The sequence below is a fragment of the Anomaloglossus baeobatrachus genome, chromosome 2 (assembly GCF_048569485.1).
Source record: "Anomaloglossus baeobatrachus isolate aAnoBae1 chromosome 2, aAnoBae1.hap1, whole genome shotgun sequence".
Classification (NCBI taxonomy): Eukaryota; Metazoa; Chordata; class Amphibia; order Anura; family Aromobatidae; genus Anomaloglossus; species Anomaloglossus baeobatrachus.
The window spans coordinates 591,474,705-591,494,440 of NC_134354.1; the positions used below are offsets into that span (position 1 = coordinate 591,474,705).

General features: G+C 45.0%; 1 protein-coding gene across 14 annotated transcripts in view; it reads right to left on the minus strand.

Annotated features, from left to right (window-relative positions):
- LMO7 (LIM domain 7) overlaps positions 1-19,736 on the minus strand; it is a 208,813-nt gene that overhangs the window by 22,978 nt on the left and 166,099 nt on the right. For 12 of the 14 annotated variants that reach the window (XM_075336806.1, XM_075336796.1, XM_075336798.1 and 9 more), the window contains 4 exons: positions 7,628-7,742; positions 7,130-7,291; positions 3,761-3,942; positions 1,745-1,802 (listed from right to left, as the gene is read on the minus strand). In XM_075336806.1, the coding sequence (XP_075192921.1) occupies positions 1,745-1,802; positions 3,761-3,942; positions 7,130-7,291; positions 7,628-7,742 (517 nt within the window). The remainder of the gene's footprint in view (positions 1-1,744; positions 1,803-3,760; positions 3,943-7,129; positions 7,292-7,627; positions 7,743-19,736) is intronic. The other 2 variants (XM_075336799.1, XM_075336809.1) reach the window with 1 other exon arrangement.

Sequence of the window (19,736 nt, forward strand, 5' to 3'; positions counted from 1 at the left end):
CATTTTTTACCACAACAAAACCAGGCCGCATGTTGCTCTTGCTAGCTTGGCCCAAATATTCTACAATAACCTGTAATGCATACGGACTTATTTTCCACCAATCTCATCTGGGATGTCACTGGCTGGCAATTGAAAAGAGAGCCGCTTGATGATTTAGAACCTTAATGATTTATGTGCTCAAATGTATTCAGCATGGCAGAACATAACTCAGACAACCATTAATAACCAAATTACAGCATGCCAATGAAGTTTGTATCTCTGCAAATTGAGATCATACTCAATACTAATTAAAAATCGAGATAATTTGAAAATTTGATTTCCATTTATTTGATTATTATTAACATATCTATTGATTCTATAATTTTTGCATGAATATTCTTCTTTGTTGTGAGTGGCAAATTCAATGTTTAGGAGTGAATAAGCTTTAAACGTGAAACCTTCGGAAAATAAGTCTTAAGTGGCTCCAAAGAGAAGCTTCATTTTAAGAGCTCAGTTTCAAAACATTCATTACAGGTCATACTCATACACCACTGGAATGTAAAATCCCATGCCAAAAGGAGCAAATGAAGCAAACATTCTAGCAAAGTCAGTACCAAGCAACATTATGAAGATGTTTGCAGTTACTTTAGTAGCCATTCAAAACAAAGTAAAAAGGAAAACAATACAATGCTGTAACTTAGAAGCCACAATGGTATCTTTAGTCTGAACTGTAACACCATGGAACATGATCTGTCTGGTGACGCTGTACAAGGAGCCTCCGTTTGTACTGTATGCTCATAAGATATTTAAACAAGGTGCACATATAAACTATTCTTGCTTGAAGAAAAGGGGGCTTTTTTGATTTTTTTTCGTGGGATTTTTTTTAAGCAATCCTAGAAAAAAAAATCTGTAGGAACCTTTATGGGAAACAATGATTAGGGCACAAACATGGCCAAGCACAAAGCATGTCCTAGAAGTGTGTGTGTTGGGAGGGAGGGGGGGGCGGGGGGGGGGGAAATCACAAAATGCGAATAAAAACATTAAATGAAAAATTCAATTTACCAAGATGTAACATGGAAAAACAGTGATCTTGCCACAATGCTTATCAGTGATGAGAAAATTTTAGGGAATTAGAGTATAACTGTATGGAAATCACAAGACCAAGATAATGTAATATATAAACAGATAATTCTATAAATGTAGCTACAATAGGAAAAGAAGTACAACCTTGATTTTAGTTTGATAACTGTGCTATTTCACACAATAAGTGTACGGTTATGTGAGACAACAAAGCACTGACACAAGGGTATATTTTACGCAGTGGGTGTGAATATGGCTATGCACATATTATAAAAATGGCAATGACTTTTTGCAAAAATTGTTTATCTGTTATCAACCTCAACATGTCTTCAACTCCAGGAAAGATATGAGCTCCTTTGATGCCAACGCAGAAGGTTCAGAATGTGTACCCCATTTATTCTCACTCCTATGTTACAGTGGGTGCCAGTCTCACAAAATATCTATTTCCCACAACAATACATATTGCACCCCAGAACTGACAGCATTCTTGGAATCTGAAATTTCTACTTGCTAGTATGCAAAACCAAAAGGAAGAGTCTGTGGTCATTTCCTACCTGGCCCTATCTAAATATCATCATAAGCAGCAGTATACTGTTCCTACTCTGCATCCAAGCTTCCTCCGCCTTTCTTTATGTCTTATATGACTTAAATTATGTAAACATGACGAACTGAAACCTACTATTACCTTTTTGCTTAGTATCAACTTCATCTTTAATTCCATTGACTTGCTTTTTCTCCTTAACCTATAAAAGTAGCAAAATGATTTATCTAGTGGTTAAGTAGTGCACACACACATCAGAGCTGCCAGATCATCATTAAAATGAAATAGAAAAAATTGTAGCCTAAAACACTTTATAGATGAAGCTCAAAGGGGCATTTTCAAGCTGTGTCTTGAGCAGCACACAGTTCTACTTTTTGGTTGCGGGGAGTGGGTGAGGCAGGCATTCATCCTTGAATGAAATTTCTGGTCAGTTTCCTTCTGTTGAGATTATGCTACTGTCACACATTAACAGTCTGTCAAGTGCACTTATTCTGGAGTCTACATTATTGTCACTATATTTGCATATTTATATAACACAGCTTTTGAACAAGCACATGGCTCATGAAAGTGAGAGCCATGATTATGAGAACTGCTGTGAAAAATACTGATGTTGGAACTGGTGATTTTACAAGACTGATTAGAGCAGCTCAGTCAGGAGTGGAGAGGAGGTGTGAGGGAGGAGAGGAGCTTACTGATGTATAGACATCAATGGGCTGAAGAGAGCAGACTTTGATATCATGACTTAACGCCTATGCCTGGAATATAGCTACTGTGTATACTCAGCCAGCATCTGGTGGTAATTTTTTGCTGGCAACAAGCTGAAAGCTCTAAACAGAATGACAGCAGACAGACAAAGCAAGTCAATTGCAAAGTTATTTTCATTCTAACTATACTAATTTCGTATCATTAGAATAACCCTTTAGAAAGATATCCTTAACATATCATTAAGCTAAATATACTGTAAAAAGCACAGATGAATGCAGTCTCTTAGGAAACTTTGTCACCGTCTCTGTGAGGAAATAGTGGTCCAAACTTAATAAATGGCTATAGATAAACAGGAACACATAACCTCTCTCTGGAAAGATCAATGACCAACATATAACTTACCATATTTTTTTAACCCACCTACCCAAAAAAATGTGATTAAATGAGGAATTGTACATCTAGCATAACCCAATGCCTGAAAGGACCTCAGTCACATGAGAAGACACTGGAAACAACTCATGGCAAATAAACTTTGCCTCCATACAGTCAGCCATAAAGAGAGCATATAAAGGAGGAGGGTTTGTTTTGTTGTCGTCTTTTTGACACAGTACATACAAAAATCATGTTTTAACCCCCAGTGAGAGCTATTCAGACACCGTGAATGGCTCTTCACTGGTGTGCCAGCTCACATCATGTAGTGAAGCAAGCCTGTGCCTTGTGTTTGTTGTTTCATGAATGAAACATCTTAGCACCTATGACATTCGGCTGAGCTCTGCGAGTATCCGAGCACCCCAATACTCGATCAAGTACATAGCAGGCTCACCCATCATTACAGGTTACATTCAAAAGGCAGTGGAGAAATAGAATGGGGGTGTGGGCGTTGGTGGGACATCAAACCCACACACACCATGTGATAAGCCATGGTCACAGGGCTAGCTTGCATGAGCACCCAGATAAAAGCCATGACCCAAGATCTCTGACATCGCATCCCAAAAGTGAGGATGACCACTCAGGATCAGCAGCAGTGGAGTGAGGTCCCAGTGAATAGTAGTAAAAATCACATGAAGTGGGGAATAAGCTTTTATAGTTTTCGAATGTAGGTTGAAATACATTTTTATCTCCCTGAAGTACATCTTTAACATGACACATTGAAGGGAAGACAATCTGTCATATTGAGGCATGTTCACCAACATGAGCTTGAATATCTTCCTATGTATTCTGGGAAATAAGCTATGATCTGAGGATGAACAGCTCACCTATTCTCTGGTGCACACCACACTGCAAAGGATAACAGTGCTTCATAAATGGTAGCTGCATGATCACTTTATGAGATAAGCAAAATTTCTTTGTGTCAATGTAATCAAAACTAGGGATTTTAGTATTAAACCTTTACAAAACAGCACAAAAATATAAACAACATATAGAAAACAGAGCAGTGTAAAAGATATTACTTACATTGCCCGGGTCAGGTGGGCTGCTTCTAACGGAAGAGCTGGGGGATCTGGAGGAGCTACTGCCTCTAGAGCTTGCATCAATCCACTTATTTTCAGGAGAACCTACAAGTTTGTTATCCATACTGGTCAGATTGAGGGTTTTATGGCTTTTGTATGGCAGGGAAGGTGGATCTCTGCCCCAGTCTGATTGGTAAGTAATCAATGCAGCGACACAAAGTATGAAAGTTAATGAAAACACAAACATGAGACAAGTATACAAAGTGATGAAGCAAGAAGCAAAAGCAGTGTCACAAAGTGTTAGATCTCCGCAAAAAAAAAAAAAAAGACCACCTTCCCAGACATGCAGTTATACAAGCAGTAAGACAGCATAATGAATACCTTACTGAAACCTAAAAGGCACTCTATCCATATATATATATAGTATAAGTATAAAAAAACTGATTGTCCAAAAACCTAGATATTACCGTACTGACAAAAAATGGTGTTTTACCCTTTATTGGGACTTCAGTCCCAATAAATCCATTAATGTGCAGATTCAGCTCTGTGTTTCTAACAGCCATGTAGGTATATAAAGAGGTACATACATGGCATTATTTTTCTTTTTCCTCATCTACTGCCTTGATAGCACACTACCCCACCCGAATTATTTAATTCTATGTTAAAGGGAACCTGTCAGGTACAAATGTCACCCAGAACCAGTGTGACGCCCAGGACTAGCCAGATAGTCACAGATAGGCCCCGCATAACACCCATCCCCCTAAAAAGGTAACAGCAGCCAACCTTTTAAAACCTAGTCATCTCCCTCAGAGCTTAATGGTCACACCAGGGGGCGGAGCCAGGCGGTTGGCCATGCCCACCGAGGAGTCCAGAGGGCCTGAGGCAGGAGAAACAGTCAGTCCGTAAAAAGTTGAGTAGTGAGAGGAGTAGAGTGCGGCAGACCTGTGCCTAGGTCTGCAGCGAAAACTGACAGGTGCCAGGGTTGTAGCCCTAGTACCTTGGCTAGGAGGCAGGCGGTGGCCTGGCATGCAGGAGCCGGGAAGACGGCCAGGTGGAACCGTAAAAGACCGGGACAGAGTAGTGGCGCGCCAGTACTGAACCGGGGAACCGACTAGAAACCGGAGCACCAGGGAAGTACTCAGACCCAGAACGAGGCCCAGAAGCCACTGGACCACGCAAATTTACTGATTGAGGTCTGGACTTTAGGTCCATTCCCATCCCAAGTCCCGAAAGAAGGCAACAGCCCACCGAGTGGGATAGAAAGCCACCGCACAGGCAGAGAGATCCCACGGGCAAACGGACTCCACCGACACATACACAGCCGGGGAGTGGACTCCCGTTGCTGAGGCATAGGCAGTCTACATGAACATAACAAGGTGCAGGAGAAAGGCCAAGACAACCAACCCGGGTGGGGGACAAGACACAGCCGGCTGCGGGCACCGACCACCATCAACTTTGTTTACAGAGACGTGCGTGTGTCTATAATCGGGAGTACAACAGTGCCATCCGGCCACGCACCGCCCAACTATCACTCTCCCCAAACGGGTCCCGGGGCCACCATCCCTGCCCACGGAGAAGTTAACATCTTGCTGCACGACGATCTCCCTCAGGTACCCCCGTAACTGCAGTGGTGGTATCTACACCTTCACCACGTCCCGTGGGTGGTGTCACGAACTCAAAACACTGCTCCGGACGTACACCTACCTCACCACTCCCATCGAGATTGCCAGCAACCCCTTGTAGAGCAACGTGACCCCTGGGTCCGGAAGCGCTCGAGCCACCCACTAAACGAGCCTGGACCCGAGCAGCTCGGCTGCAGCCGAGCATGGGGCGGTACACCATGAGCAGTTCTGGGTGCATATTTCTAATCCCTGCCTTACTGTCCCAGCATCTAGTAGCGTAAAGAGATTTTTAGAAAAGTAAATGTAAAGATCCTTTATGATATGCTAATGAGAGCAGGGCCTAGTCATTAGCACTCATTCTGCCCTCTTAGCAAGTTAGCACGCCTACAGGGACGTGATAACATGCTATTCAATGCCCATTGCCCAGCATCATCAGCGGACTTGTGTCCGCTGTCTCCGCTCCAGAACACCTGGCTCAGGGTCAGTGTGCATGATCAGAAGTTGCCGCACTTCCGGTCATGCGCACTATGAAGCTAGGTGTACGTGTCTCGGCTTCAGAGGGGTCTAGTGCGCATAACCAGAAAGGATCATGTGCACTGACCCTAAGCCCAGCGTTCTGAAGCGGTACCAATGGACAGGTATGCGCATCACCACTGATGACGCTGGCATTGAATGGCATCTTAGCACAACCCTGTGGGCGTACTAACAGGCTAAGAGGGCGGAATGAGCACAGGAACTAACGCCCTTGCGACTAGTCCCTGCACTTATTAGAAGATCATAAAGGATCTTTAGAAATACTTTTTCTAATGATCTCTTTATGTATGCTAGTAGATAAAGGGACAGTTAGGCAGGGATTAGCAACATGCACCCAGATCTGCTCGTGGTTCTGGGTGCATATTGCACCTGATAGGTTCCCTTTAATACGTGCTCTGTAACAGAGTTAGAAGGTTAGAGTGCCATTAAGTCACATACCTGACAAATAAATAAAACAAACATGCCATCTAAAAGAGGAAAAAAAAACAAACTAGTGTAATCAGTTTAAATTTTATCTAAAACAGCAATGATAGTGATTCATTAATCCCTACCACAAGTTTAAGGATTTCTCCAAAAACTTGAAAGGATCATGACTATGACAACTCTATTATTATATTAAGAAAAAAAAAAAAAGAAAACTTTAATATACACTGTTTTGGTGCAAGATCTAGATTTCTTAAGTTTCTATTCCTTAACACACTTTTATTACTCCATATATATCAGCATTTCTGATTTTCATAAAAGTGTATCATACTATTGTATCAGTAAAAAAATATGCAGAAAAATTACTTATTCACATCATGCTCAAGTTTTTTTTTTTTTTCTTTTCTAAACTTTTTTTTGCTCCTTAAGCTTTAGCACAATAAATAGCACGTCAAGCCTTTTGTGACATCAAAGGTGCCATAAAAACTATTAAATAGCTATATTACTAATGGTGTTAAGCTATATTCCAAGCCACTGCATACACAAGTCTTCAGCACATCAATTCTGCCAGTTTTCAATAGCCTTTATTACTAATTTCCTATAAAAAGAGTCGGTGAGACACAGAATATTTGTGCTCAAAACACATGAAAATGGAGCTTCCCATTTGCCGACTATTAGAACAGGTACATTATTTGTGTTTCAATTTTTTATTCAAAACTGGCAAAATTCTCTAGTTAGTATTGCCAAAAGTTGTTTAAATGAACAGCGATAATGAGATCTCAAGTGAAACTTACCATTCTTGCCGTATCGTCTGACATCTATTGCAAGGTTTCCGGTTTCCACAGCACTGTCCATGGCTCCTCTCCACTGATTATAGTCCATAGATGAAACCTTGATGCCGTTGACAGATAGAATTTCATCATCTACTTGCAGCTGGGAAAATTCAGCCGGGCTGCCTGCAAACAAATATAGTATCCCCGGTCACAATGATTAGGCATCTAAAAATTATATAAAATCTATTGTATATCTGAAAGTGAAAAGAAAGAATGTTTGTAACTTTGTATTAGTTGATTTGCAGACCAAAATAAAAGATACAATGGGATAGTAAAGTACACAAAGTAGGCTTCAGCAGATTGCCATATGTTAAAAGGCAAAAAAACAACAACAAACATCAAAAATATAAATTATTGTATGTTTGACATTACTGTATGCAAACATTATGGCCAATTCTAAATGACGTGATAATGATGGAAAAAAACAAAAACAAAAAAAACCCAAACCTGTTACTGTACCTGCATCGACGGATGTTACATAAACCCCTGTGCTGTTCCAGTTTGTTTTAAACCCAAAGTCATGGCTGCTTCCAGGCTTCTGGTTAATGCTAATTCTCATGTCGCTGTATTGGTCCTGGAAAAAAAAAAGCAGCACAACCTGAGTATCCTGTGTCTCTGACCTTTGTAGAGAGGAAAGTCTATCCAGTAGGCAGGCTGTACACAATATACTCTCCAATTATCCCTGAGAGATGCTCTCAGTGCACATTGTTCAGTTTGTCACCGAATTCCTTATACTCCCAGCTGCTTTGTGGACAGACGTCCTCATCTGTAATGTGGAAACTGGTGATGCTCAATAAATGTGTATTTGCCCTATCGTAATCAATACCAACTCTATCAAGCCTCTGTCAATGCCCAAGAGAAAGGCAAAACCCAATGATATTCCATAAATTATATATAAATTTACCAGGAGGAAAGAAAACAAAAAAGAAGGTGAAAAATTATTTCAAGCCTTGAATGCTAAATAATTCAGCTGATGGATGAAAAAAGTATTTTAAAAGCTGACCCAAAGCTGTAAAGATGAAATGTGGGATCTCAGGACTTTCCATGATGTATTGCCATCCTGTCAATGGAAAGAAGAATCCAGACAAGCTACTTTTTCCGGAAATGAGCCTCTATCTATTCCAGGGGTCTCAAACTCAGCTGGGTGTATGGGCCGCACAGAGGAAAAAAAATAATTTGGGGGGCCGCATTCTTTGCAGACAAAGTGACATTTTTATTGGTACCCTATATATTTATTTTTTTTTTACACACCTTTGAATCACTGATTTTGAACATTTTTCACTTGTTTATTATAACAAATGTGCACATTTTTTGTTTAAATATATATATAAAAAAAATAATTTTTATGGTAAAAAAATGTCATGCCTTATTTTGTTTTTTATTTTTTACATTTTATCCCTTTATGGTAACTAATAGTGTTACAATTAGCACTATATTGGAATTTTGGCCAACATCTTTTAGTAATGTTCCCCATGTTGTTGTAATGTGCCCATCCTTGTCCCCTTGTAGTATTGTGCCCCATCCTAGTCCCCATCCTACAGCAATGTACTGATCCTTGTACCCATCCTATAGTAATGTTCCTCATCCTTGTCCCCATTTTGTAGTAATGTGTCTCATCCTTGTCCCCATCCTATAGTAATGTGCCCCATCTTATCGTAATGTGCCCGTCCTGTAGTAATTTGCCAACCTTGTCCCCATCCTATAGTAATGTCCAGATCCTATAGTAATGTGCCAACCTTGTCCCCATCCTATAGTAATGTCCCCATCCTATAGTAATATCCCCAGCCTTATCCCTATCCTATAGTAATGTTTCCCATCCTTGTCCCCTTGTAGCAATGTCCCTATCTTGTAGTACTGTCCCCATCCTAGTCCCCACCCTATAATAATGTCCCCAGCCTTGTCCTCATTCTATAGTAATGACCCATCCAATAGTATTGTGCCCATCCTTGTAATGTCCACATCCTTTAGTAATGTCCCCAGCCTTATCCTTGTCCTATAGTAATGTTTCCCATCCTTGTCCCCTTGTAGTAATGTCCCTATGCTGTAGTACTGTGCCCCATCCTAGTCCCCATCCTATAGTAATGTCCCCAGCCTTGTCCCTATGCTGTAGTACTGTGCCCCATCCTAGTGCCCATCCTATAGTAATGTCCCCAGCCTTGTCCCTATTGTATAGTAATGTCCCCATCCTGTAGTAATGGGGGAGGGGGGGGCAGTGGTGGCAGATTGGATGCAGTGACGGCAGCGGCTGAAAGGGGGCAGTGGTGGTGGATCGGATGCACTGACGGCGGCGACTGACAGGGAGCAGTGGCCGATCGCATGCAGTGACGGCGGCAGCTGAAAGCGGCCAGTGGGGGCTGAAAGGGAGCAGTGGCTATAACTTACCGATCGCTCTCCTCAGCTTCCACAGATGCGGGAGTGAAGCTGGGGGGGGGGGGCGGTCTCTGTCCCCAGATCCACAGTGATTGGAGAGATCGGTCACAAGGCCGGTCTCTCCAATCAGAGCTGGGAGCGGGTGACACAGAGGTCACCCAGCTCCAGCCAATGATCAGGGCTACAGCTGCACTGATCATGGCTGGATTTCAATGTTTCAGCTATTTTCAATGGCTGAAACATTACATTAGTTGAGCGGCGTTCGTCAGCCAATCACGGCCTCCGTAGGTCCTGGGGGGTGTGTGTGTGTATATATATATATATATATATATATATATATATATATATATATATATATTACACACATATCCATACACACACACACATATATACACACACATACACACATACATACATACATACATACATACACACATACATACATACATACATACATACATACATACATACACACACACACATTCACCTCAGAAGCAATGTGGCAGGTGCAAATAGTGAGGTTTTTTTTGGGTGGGGGGGTTTAAAGACCCTCTCTCATGTCATTACTGACCTTGAAAGGGTTCAGAGGTGGGCTATTAAAATAATAGGTGAAGAGGGTGCATTACAATACCCAGAATGGTTATCAAAATTAGGGTCTATTTACTCTAGAAAAGAAAAGACTTAGGGGAGACCTGATAAATATGTACAAGTATATCAGAGGGCAATACAGAGATCTCTCCCATGATCTGTTTGTACCAAGGACTGTGACAAGAACAAGGGGGCATTCTCTTCATTTGGAGGAAAAAAAATTACTGCACCAACATAGAAGAGGGTTCTTCATAGTAAGAGCAGTGAGGCTCTGGAACTCTGTTCCTGAAGATGTGGTGATGGCAACTCACTGAATGAATTTAAGACAGGAATGGATGCTTTTCTTATTAGTACCGAAGTTTATGAATAACATATTATTACAGGTAGTCGACCCAGCTTGGGAGTCGGGAAGGAATTTTTTTCCCTATAGGGAAAATTGGTTTCTACCCTATGGATTTTTGCCTTCCTCTGGTTCAACACTGCAGAACAGCAGCACTAAAAATAGGCTGAACTAGATGGACATAAGGTCTTCCTTCAGCCTTAGAAACTATGTCACTATGTCACATATTAAATTTGCCTCAATCGTTTTGTTCATATAACTGCAGTATTGTCATAGGCTTTCATCTACTATTAGGAGCCTTAGCTACAAGTTTATTTATACAAGTGCCTACAGATTCTATTGCCAAAAGTTTCCAGTAACTACATTACAGTACAAGTGTAAACCAGACGCTAACGAAGCATCTTTGAGACAGAAGCGGAGCTGTCACTAGATTTCACAGTACAAATTGCATTAATAAAGTAATTACACCAACCTGAGATACAAAACATCAATGTAATAATGAATGTCTACTGTGAAATCTGGTGACAGATTCGCCTTGTCCGCTTCCCACTGCAGCCTCTTTTCACTTTCCTGACAAAGCTGGAGTTTTCAAATCTGACATATGTCACTTTATATGGTAATGTTGGACATTTTCTACATATACCAATCAATATTCAGGTATATGCATGCAATGTCTTTTTCTAGAGGAATCTGTCTGGAAAATGCTTTAAAAAAAAAAAAAAAAAAAACTATGCCAAACCACCATAAAAAAAACGATGCACATCAATGTAAAAACTACATTGCTGTGCACAATTTCAGTCTACTACTTTTAACTGTTATAAGGTTTGGAAACTGTTAAAAGTAGTATGGTCACTCATTGGATGGCTACAAAGCCGCTAAGAGAAGCTGCTTCCAGAAAAAGATCTCTGACTTTACCATAAGGCTATGTGCCCATGGGACAATGCACCCCCGGACTTTGCAGCAGGTTTGTCCACAGGTTTACCGCAGCTGCTCCCCGGAATCCGCAGCTATCCATTGCTGCGAGATTCGAGCATTTTTGTTGCGGTAAACCTGCGGGACAAGTGTGGAAATGTGAAAAACCAAAAGGAAGAAAAAACTCCTAAAAAAATGACTTTTAGAATTAAATATTAAAATCTATGAGTATAAAAACAAAATTGCTTTTACATAGTCGTTATTTAAATTAATTTTTTAAGTGGGTGTAGAAGGGTGATAGATCCAATTTGTGAGGATAGTGCTAGTTGTTTACTATTCTCAGGGTAGGGACAACTATAATAGTTGCACTTCTTACTCAAGTGGAGTAAGAAGTGCAACTATTATAGTTATAGTTACATGCAGTTATGTGCGACTGCGGAACATCTGCAGCATATTCCGCAGCCGCACATACCGTAGCATTGATACAGCACTCCCCAAATCCCATAGGATAACACGGGGAGTGTCTGTACTTGCGTTAACCTGCGAATTTATCTGGAAAATCTAGATAAATCCACGGGTCGTCCGCGGGTACAATGTCCCGTGGGCACATAGCCTAAGGGTTCATGCACACATCTTTTTCAAGCAGATTCTCCAACGGAAACTGCCTAAAAAAACTTTAAAAAAAAATGTTAAAAAGCATGAACATGTGCACTGATATGTAAAAATAACTTGTGCGTGATTTCAGGCTTTTGAAAGTCTTAAAAAGCCTAAGGTTTCTAAAAGCATCAAGCTATTAAAAAGTGATTTGTCAATTCTTCTGTGCGCCACTTGGCAAGAGCTCTATACTTTACAACGCAAGTCAATGAGAAAGCGCAAACATTGCATAGACGTCTTTTGCAGAGTTTGCCTTTTTTTTCTTTTTTCTTAATTTTGTTATTCGTTGGAGAAAAAAAAAAAGAAGACCGGCAAATGACAGTTAAAAAGATGTCACAAAAACATAAGAAAAAACTAAACAACTAATGGTGGCCAACACCATTGGAAAAAAGCTTGGGAAAAGAACAAAAAACTACAGAACCTTCAGGAAAAAAATAATGCCATTTTTCTAAAACCTCTTTTGCTTGAAAAACGTTCGTTTAAGTTTAAAAGAGGTTGTGTCCACATACTCAGACTGTCTTATAGTGATAAATTGTACTTCATGTAGTGATTAAATTAGGAAGAAATGTTTTGTATGTATGAGAACCTGACATTCTCTTTAATCTTTTATGCGCTTGAAACAGATAATCATACAACATAAAAAATTCATAAACATTTACCTTATGCCTACTTTGCATCCCCATCATTTTTCAAAAGTCATTTTATTATGATGTTAGAAGGCTTAAGAGTTTAGCAGCAATTCTTCAAGGAAATTTGCAAAACCTATTTTATTTAAAGGGAACCTGTCACCGAACGTTTATAATACTCATCTAACGATCGGTGAGGAGCAGGCTGGTCGGATGGGCGTCTCCGTTCTCCGGGTCCCGCACCTCCTCTGTCGTCCATCTTTGGCCTCCTTTTGAAGCCAGTGTGGATGACACGTTCTACATCATCTAGGTCCTGCGCAGGTACACTTTGATCTGCCCTAGCACAACGCAATCGCGTTGTGGGAGAAACCACTGAGTGTGAGGAAGCCCCTTTCCATAACCATCTAGATGCCAAGGTTGCTCTTCAGTATGGCATCTTGGGGGGGGGGGTTAAAATCCGTGGTAGCGTAAAGAAGGGAATTTTGTTTACTTACCGTAAATTCCTTTTCTTCTAGCTCCAATTGGGAGACCCAGACAGTGGGTGTATAGCTACTGCCCTCTGGAGGCCGCACAAAGAACTACACTTAAAAGTGTAAGGCCCCTCCCCTTCTGGCTATACACCCTCCCGTAGGAGTACAGATTCCTCAGTTTTAGTACCAAAGCAAGAAGGAGGAAAGCCAATAACAGTTTCAAAAACAAATTCAATCCGATAACACGATCGGAGAACTTAAGAAACAACATGAACAACATGTGCACCCGAAAAAACGAAACCCTAAGAACAAATAGGGCGGGTGCTGGGTCTCCCAATTGGAGCTAGAAGAAAAGGAATTTACGGTAAGTAAACAAAATTCCCTTCTTCTTTTTCGCTCCTAATTGGGAGACCCAGACAGTGGGACGTCCAAAAGCAGTCCCTGGGTGGGTAAAAAGATACCTCATGAACGGGCTGTCAGACAGCCTCTTCCTACAGGTGGGCCACCGCCGCCTGAAGGACCTGTCTACCTAGGCTGGCATCTGCCGAAGCGTAGGTATGCACTTGATAGTGTTTGGTAAACGTGTGCAGACTCGACCAGGTAGCCGCCTGGCACACTTGCTGAGCCGTAGCCTGATGCCGTAATGCCCAGGACGCACCCACGGCTCTGGTAGAATGGGCCTTCAGTCCAGATGGAATCGGAAGCCCAGCAGAACGGTATGTGTGAAGAATTGGTTCCTTGATCCACCGCGCCAGGGTGGATTTGGAAGCTTGCGATCCCTTATGCTGACCAGCGACTAGGACAAAGAGCGCATCCGAACGGCGTAGAGCCGCCGTGCGAGAAATGTAAATCCTGAGTGCTCTCACCAGGTCCAACAGATGTAAACCCTTTTCAAATTGGTGAACTGGATGCGGACACAAAGATGGTAAGGTGATATCCTGATTGAGATGAAAGGAAGAAACCACCTTGGGAGAAAACTCTGGAATTGGACGCAGTACTACCTTATCTTGGTGAAACACCAGGAAGGGAGATTTGCAAGATAACGCCGCTAGCTCGGACACTCTTCGAAGAGACGTGACCGCCACAAGAAAAACTACCTTTTGTGAAAGCCGAGAAAGGGGAACCTCTTTCAAAGGCTCGAAAGGCGGCTTCTGGAGAGCAATGAGAACCTTGTTCAGATCCCAGGGTTCCAATGGCCGTCTGTAAGGAGGAACGATATGACAAACTCCTTGGAGAAACGTGCGTACTTTAGAAAGCTGTGCCAAGCGCTTCTGAAAGAATACGGATAGCGCGGAGACTTGACCCTTAAGAGAGCTAAGCGACAAACCTTTTTCCAACCCAGACTGCAGGAAGGAAAGAAAAATTGGCAATGCAAATGGCCAGGGAGAAAACCCTTGAGCCAAGCACCACGCTAAGAATATCTTCCACGTTCTGTGATAGATCTTAGCTGAGGATGGTTTTCTAGCCTGTCTCATTGTGGCAACAACCTCCTGAGATAAACCTGAGGCCGCTAGGATCCAGGACTCAATGGCCACACAGTCAGGTTCAGGGCCGCAGAATTCAGATGGAAAAACGGCCCTTGAGACAGCAAATCTGGACGGTCTGGTAGTGTCCACGGTTGGCCTACCGTGAGATGCCACAGATCCGGGTACCACGACCTTCTTGGCCAATCTGGACGAGTATGGCTCGATGGCAGTCGGACCTGATTTTCCGGAGAACTCTGGGTAACAATGCTAGAGGTGGGAACACATAGGGGAGTCGGAATTGCGACCAATCCTGAACCAAGGCGTCTGCCGCCAGTGCTCGGTGATCGTGAGACCGTGCCATGAAAACTGGGACCTTGTTGTTGTGCCGTGACGCCATCAGATCGACGTCCGGCGTCCCCCAGCGGCAACAGATCTGCTGAAACACGTCCGGGTGAAGGGACCATTCTCCTGCGTCCATGCCCTGGCGACTGAGAAAGTCTGCTTCCCAGTTTTCCACGCCTGGGATGTGAACTGCGGATATGGTGGACGCTCTGCTTTCCACCCACGTCAAAATCCGTTGGACTTCTTGAAAAGCTTGGCGACTGCGTGTTCCCCCTTGGTGGTTGATGTAAGCCACCGCCGTAGAATTGTCCGACTGAATCCGAATCTGCTTGCCTTCCAGCCATTGTTGGAAGGCTCGCAGGGCAAGATAGATTGCTCTGATTTCCAGAACATTGATCTGCAGGGTGGACTCTTCCAGAGTCCACATCCCCTGAGCCCTGTGGTGGAGATACACCGCTCCCCACCCTGATAGGCTCGCATCCGTCGTGACCACTGCCCAGGACGGGGGAAGGAACGACTTTCCCTGTGACAATGAGGTGGGGAGAAGCCACCAACGGAGAGAGTCCTTGGCAGTCTGAGAGAGGGAGACAGTCCTGTCGAGGGACGTCGATTTCCCGTCCCATTGGCGTAGAATGTCCCATTGTAGAGGGCGCAGATGAAACTGCGCGAACGGGACTGCCTCCATTGCTGCTACCATCTTTCCTAGGAAATGCATGAGGCGCCTCAGTGAGTGCGACTGGCTCTGAAGGAGAGATTGCACTCCAGTCCGTAGCGAGCACTGCTTGTCCAGTGGAAGCTTCACTATCGCTGATAGAGTATGAAACTCCATGCCAAGATAAGTCAGAGATTGGGTCGGGGTTAGATGAGACTTTGGAAAGTTGATAATCCACCCGAAACTCTGGAGAGTGTCTAGTGCCACCTTCAGACTGTGTTGGCATGCCTCTTGAGAGGGTGCCTTTATAAGCAGGTCGTCTAGATACGGGATGACCGAGTGACCCTGCGAGTGCAGAACAGCTACTACTGCTGCCATGACCTTGGTGAAGACCCGGGGGGCTGTTGCCAGACCGAAAGGTAACGCTACGAACTGTAGGTGTTCGTCGTGTATGACGAAGCGTAGGAAACGCTGATGCTCTGGTGCGATCGGCACGTGGAGATACGCATCCTTGATATCTATTGATGCTAGAAAATCTCCTTGAGACATTGAGGCTATGACGGAGCGTAGGGATTCCATCCGGAACCTCCTGACTTTTACGTGTCTGTTGAGCAACTTTAGATCCAGGACGGGCCGATACGATCCGTCCTTTTTTGGGACCACAAACAGATTGGAGTAAAAACCGTGACCTTGTTCCTGAAGCGGGACGGAGGTCACCACTCCTTCCGCCTTTAGAGCGGCCACCGCCTGCAACAGAGCATCGGCTCGGTCTGGTGGTGGAGAAGTTCTGAAGAAACGAGTTGGCGGACGAGAACTGAACTCTATCCTGTACCCGTGAGACAGAATATCCCTCACCCAACGGTCTTTGACGTGTGACAGCCAGATGTCGCCAAAGTGGGAAAGCCTCCCACCGACCGCGGGTGTGGGAATCGGAGACCGCAAGTCAGGAGGACGCCGTCTTGGCAACGGTTCCTCCGGCTGTCCTTTTTGGGCGTGACTGAGACCTCCAAGAATCTGAGCGTCTCTGGTCCTTTTGAGTTTTTTTTGACGAGGCGAATTGGGACCTGCCCGGTCCTCGAAAGGACCGATAACCAGACTGACCCTTCCTTTGTTGGGGTTTGTTTTGTCTGTGTTGCGGTAAGGATGAGTCCTTACCCTTGGAGTGTTTGATGATTTCATCCAAACGCTCTCCAAACAATCGGTCACGAGAAAAAGGCAAATTGGTTAAGCACTTCTTGGAATGAGAATCTGCTTTCCAATGTCTCAACCACAGGGCCCTACGCAAAACAACGGAGTTGGCTGACGCCACTGCCGTGCGGCTTGTAGCGTCAAGAACAGCATTAATCGCGTACGACGCGAATGCCGCCATTTGCGAGGTCAATGGTGCTACCTGCGGGGCACATGCACGTGTGACGGAGTCAACTCGCGCAAGCCCGGCTGAGATAGCTTGGAGTGCCCATACGGCCGCAAAAGAAGGCGCTAATGACGCTCCAATCGCTTCATAGATGGATTTCAGCCAGAGCTCCATCTGCCTGTCAGTGGCATCTTTAAGTGCCGCTCCATCTTCAACTGCAACCAAGGATCTAGCTGCAAGCCTGGAAATTGGAGGATCCACTTTTGGACACTGGGTCCAACCCTTGACTACCTCAGGGGGAAAAGGATAGCGTGTATCTTTAAGCCGTTTAGGAAAACGCCTTTCAGGATAAGCGTGGGGTTTCTGGATTGCGTCTCTAAAGTCAGCGTGGTCCAGAAAAGTGCTTAAAGTACGCTTAGGGTATCTGAAATGGATTCTCTCGTGCTGCGAAGCTGACTCCTCCACAAGAGGAGCTGGTGGGGAAATATTTAACATCTTATTGATGTTAAATATAAGATCATTAACTATGGCGTCACCATCTGGTGTATCTAGATTGAGAGCGGTCCCAGGATCAGAATCCTGATCAGTTACGTCCGCCTCATCACCCATAGATTCATCTCGCTGGGATCCTGACCATTGAGATGAATGTGAAGGCCCGTCATAGCGAGCCCGCTTAGGCTGCCCGGGGCCATCGTCCGAGTCAGAGTCTTCACCCTGAGGTGTATATGCCCGTCCCGGAGCTTGGAGCTGAGGGGGACCAGGGGGCAATGATTGCACAGTGTCCGTGGCCTGAAGTACAGGCCTAGCTCGCAATGTGTCAAGAATTTGTGACATAGTGAGAGACATTCTGTCAGCAAAGGCTGCAAACTCAGTTCCTGTCACCTGGACAGCATTCACAGGTGGTACACCCTGGGTCACGTCCAGCAGAGGTCCCGACTGTGCAAGCGCCGCAGGGGCCGAGCACTGCACACAATGGGGGTCCGTGGAGCCTGCCGGTAGAAAAGTCCCACAAGCGGTGCAGGAAGCATATAATGTCTGTGCCTTGGCACCCTTGCGTTTTACGGACGACATGTTGTTGGCTCTCTGCAATGTGAGAGAGTCTATAGCCAAAGGGCGACCAGCGCTATGCAATACAAAGTATTTGTAGAAACAAAATACTAAGAATAATACTGGCACAAGAGGGGGCTTACCGCCCGCTGAATAGCGGGTAAGAGGCTGCAGATTCCCTGTCTGGGTCTCCCCGGCTCCCCTCTGCAGCTCAGCGTGTCAGCAGGAATGGCTGCCGGCGTCTGTGGAGAGGGGCGGTCCGTGGGAGTTCCCAAACAAAAGTGCGGGAACAGTGTCCCCTCTGTGCCGATTGTGAGGGCTGGAGTATGTAAAAACGACTCCAGCCCTCAGCGCTGATGCACTGGCCAGCGTCCCGCCCCTCTCCTGACTGGCAGGTCTGGGGGCGGGAACGAACGGAAGCAGGCCGCAAAAGCCGGGGACTCGAGTTATCAGCGCGGCCGCCGTAAAAGCGCGGGCCGCGCTGAAGTCCCCGGCGCACCACAAGTGTCAGCCGCGCCGCAGTCCCAGCGGCCGGCATGACCGTTCCTAGACATGGCCAGCGTCCCGCCCCTCTCCTGACTGGCAGGTCCGGGGGCGGGAACGAACGGAAGCAGGCCGCAAAAGCCGGGGACTCGAGTTATCAGCGCGGCCGCCGTAAAAGCGCGGGCCGCGCTGAAGTCCCCGGCGCACCACAAGTGCCAGCCGCGCCGCAGTCCCAGCGGCCGGCGCGACCGTTTCCCACTAGTGTGCCTGCTTCAGCGAAGCTGAATGAGGCCTGGCACAAGCGCCGTAGCGCTGATGTCCCCCGGCGCACTACAACACCCAGCAAGCTGCGGTGTGAGCGCCAAATGCACGGGGACACAGAGTACCTTGAGGAAGCAGGGCCATGTCCCTGATGTACTCCGCTCCATCCAGCATCTTCTCCAGGGGCTGTAGATGGAGCACGGTCTCAGTGCCTGGAGACCGGTAAATCCCACTTCACCCAGAGCCCTGTAAAAAGGGATGGGGAAGGAATCAGCATGTGGGCTCCTGCCGCCGTACCCGCAATGGGTACCTCAACCTTACAAACACCTCCGACATACAGTGGGGTGAGAAGGGAGCATGCTGGGGACACTATATGTGTCCTCTTTTCTTCCATCCGATATAGTCAGCAGCTGCTGCTGACTAAAAACAATGGAGCTATGCGTGCGTGTCTGACCTCCTTGCGCACAAAGCTAAAACTGAGGAATCTGTACTCCTACGGGAGGGTGTATAGCCAGAAGGGGAGGGGCCTTACACTTTTAAGTGTAGTTCTTTGTGCGGCCTCCAGAGGGCAGTAGCTATACACCCACTGTCTGGGTCTCCCAATTAGGAGCGAAAAAGAAAGCTGGCTATTGCTACAAGACTTCAGCTTTCAGTTAAGCAGAGCTCCCGGACTGGATAATGTTGGCGCTGCTCCTCTGCCTGCATGATCACCATGGTATACCTGTACCATGTTAGAAGAACAGCTTCTCATTCATGACATGCATACATGCATGCATGTCAACAGTCAGGAAGCGGTTAAGGCAGATATATGGAAGCTAACCAAACACATGTATCCTTTGAGTATTTGTTAAATGGAATTTCATGCTCCACGCATAGCGCACAGCATGAATCAGATCCTGCACAATTACAGCCAGGCATATTTTTCAGGCATGATCTGATTAATGTCGCTTGTGGTTTGGGCAGCATGAATTAATTAGGTGACAGGTTCCCTTTAAAATTTCAG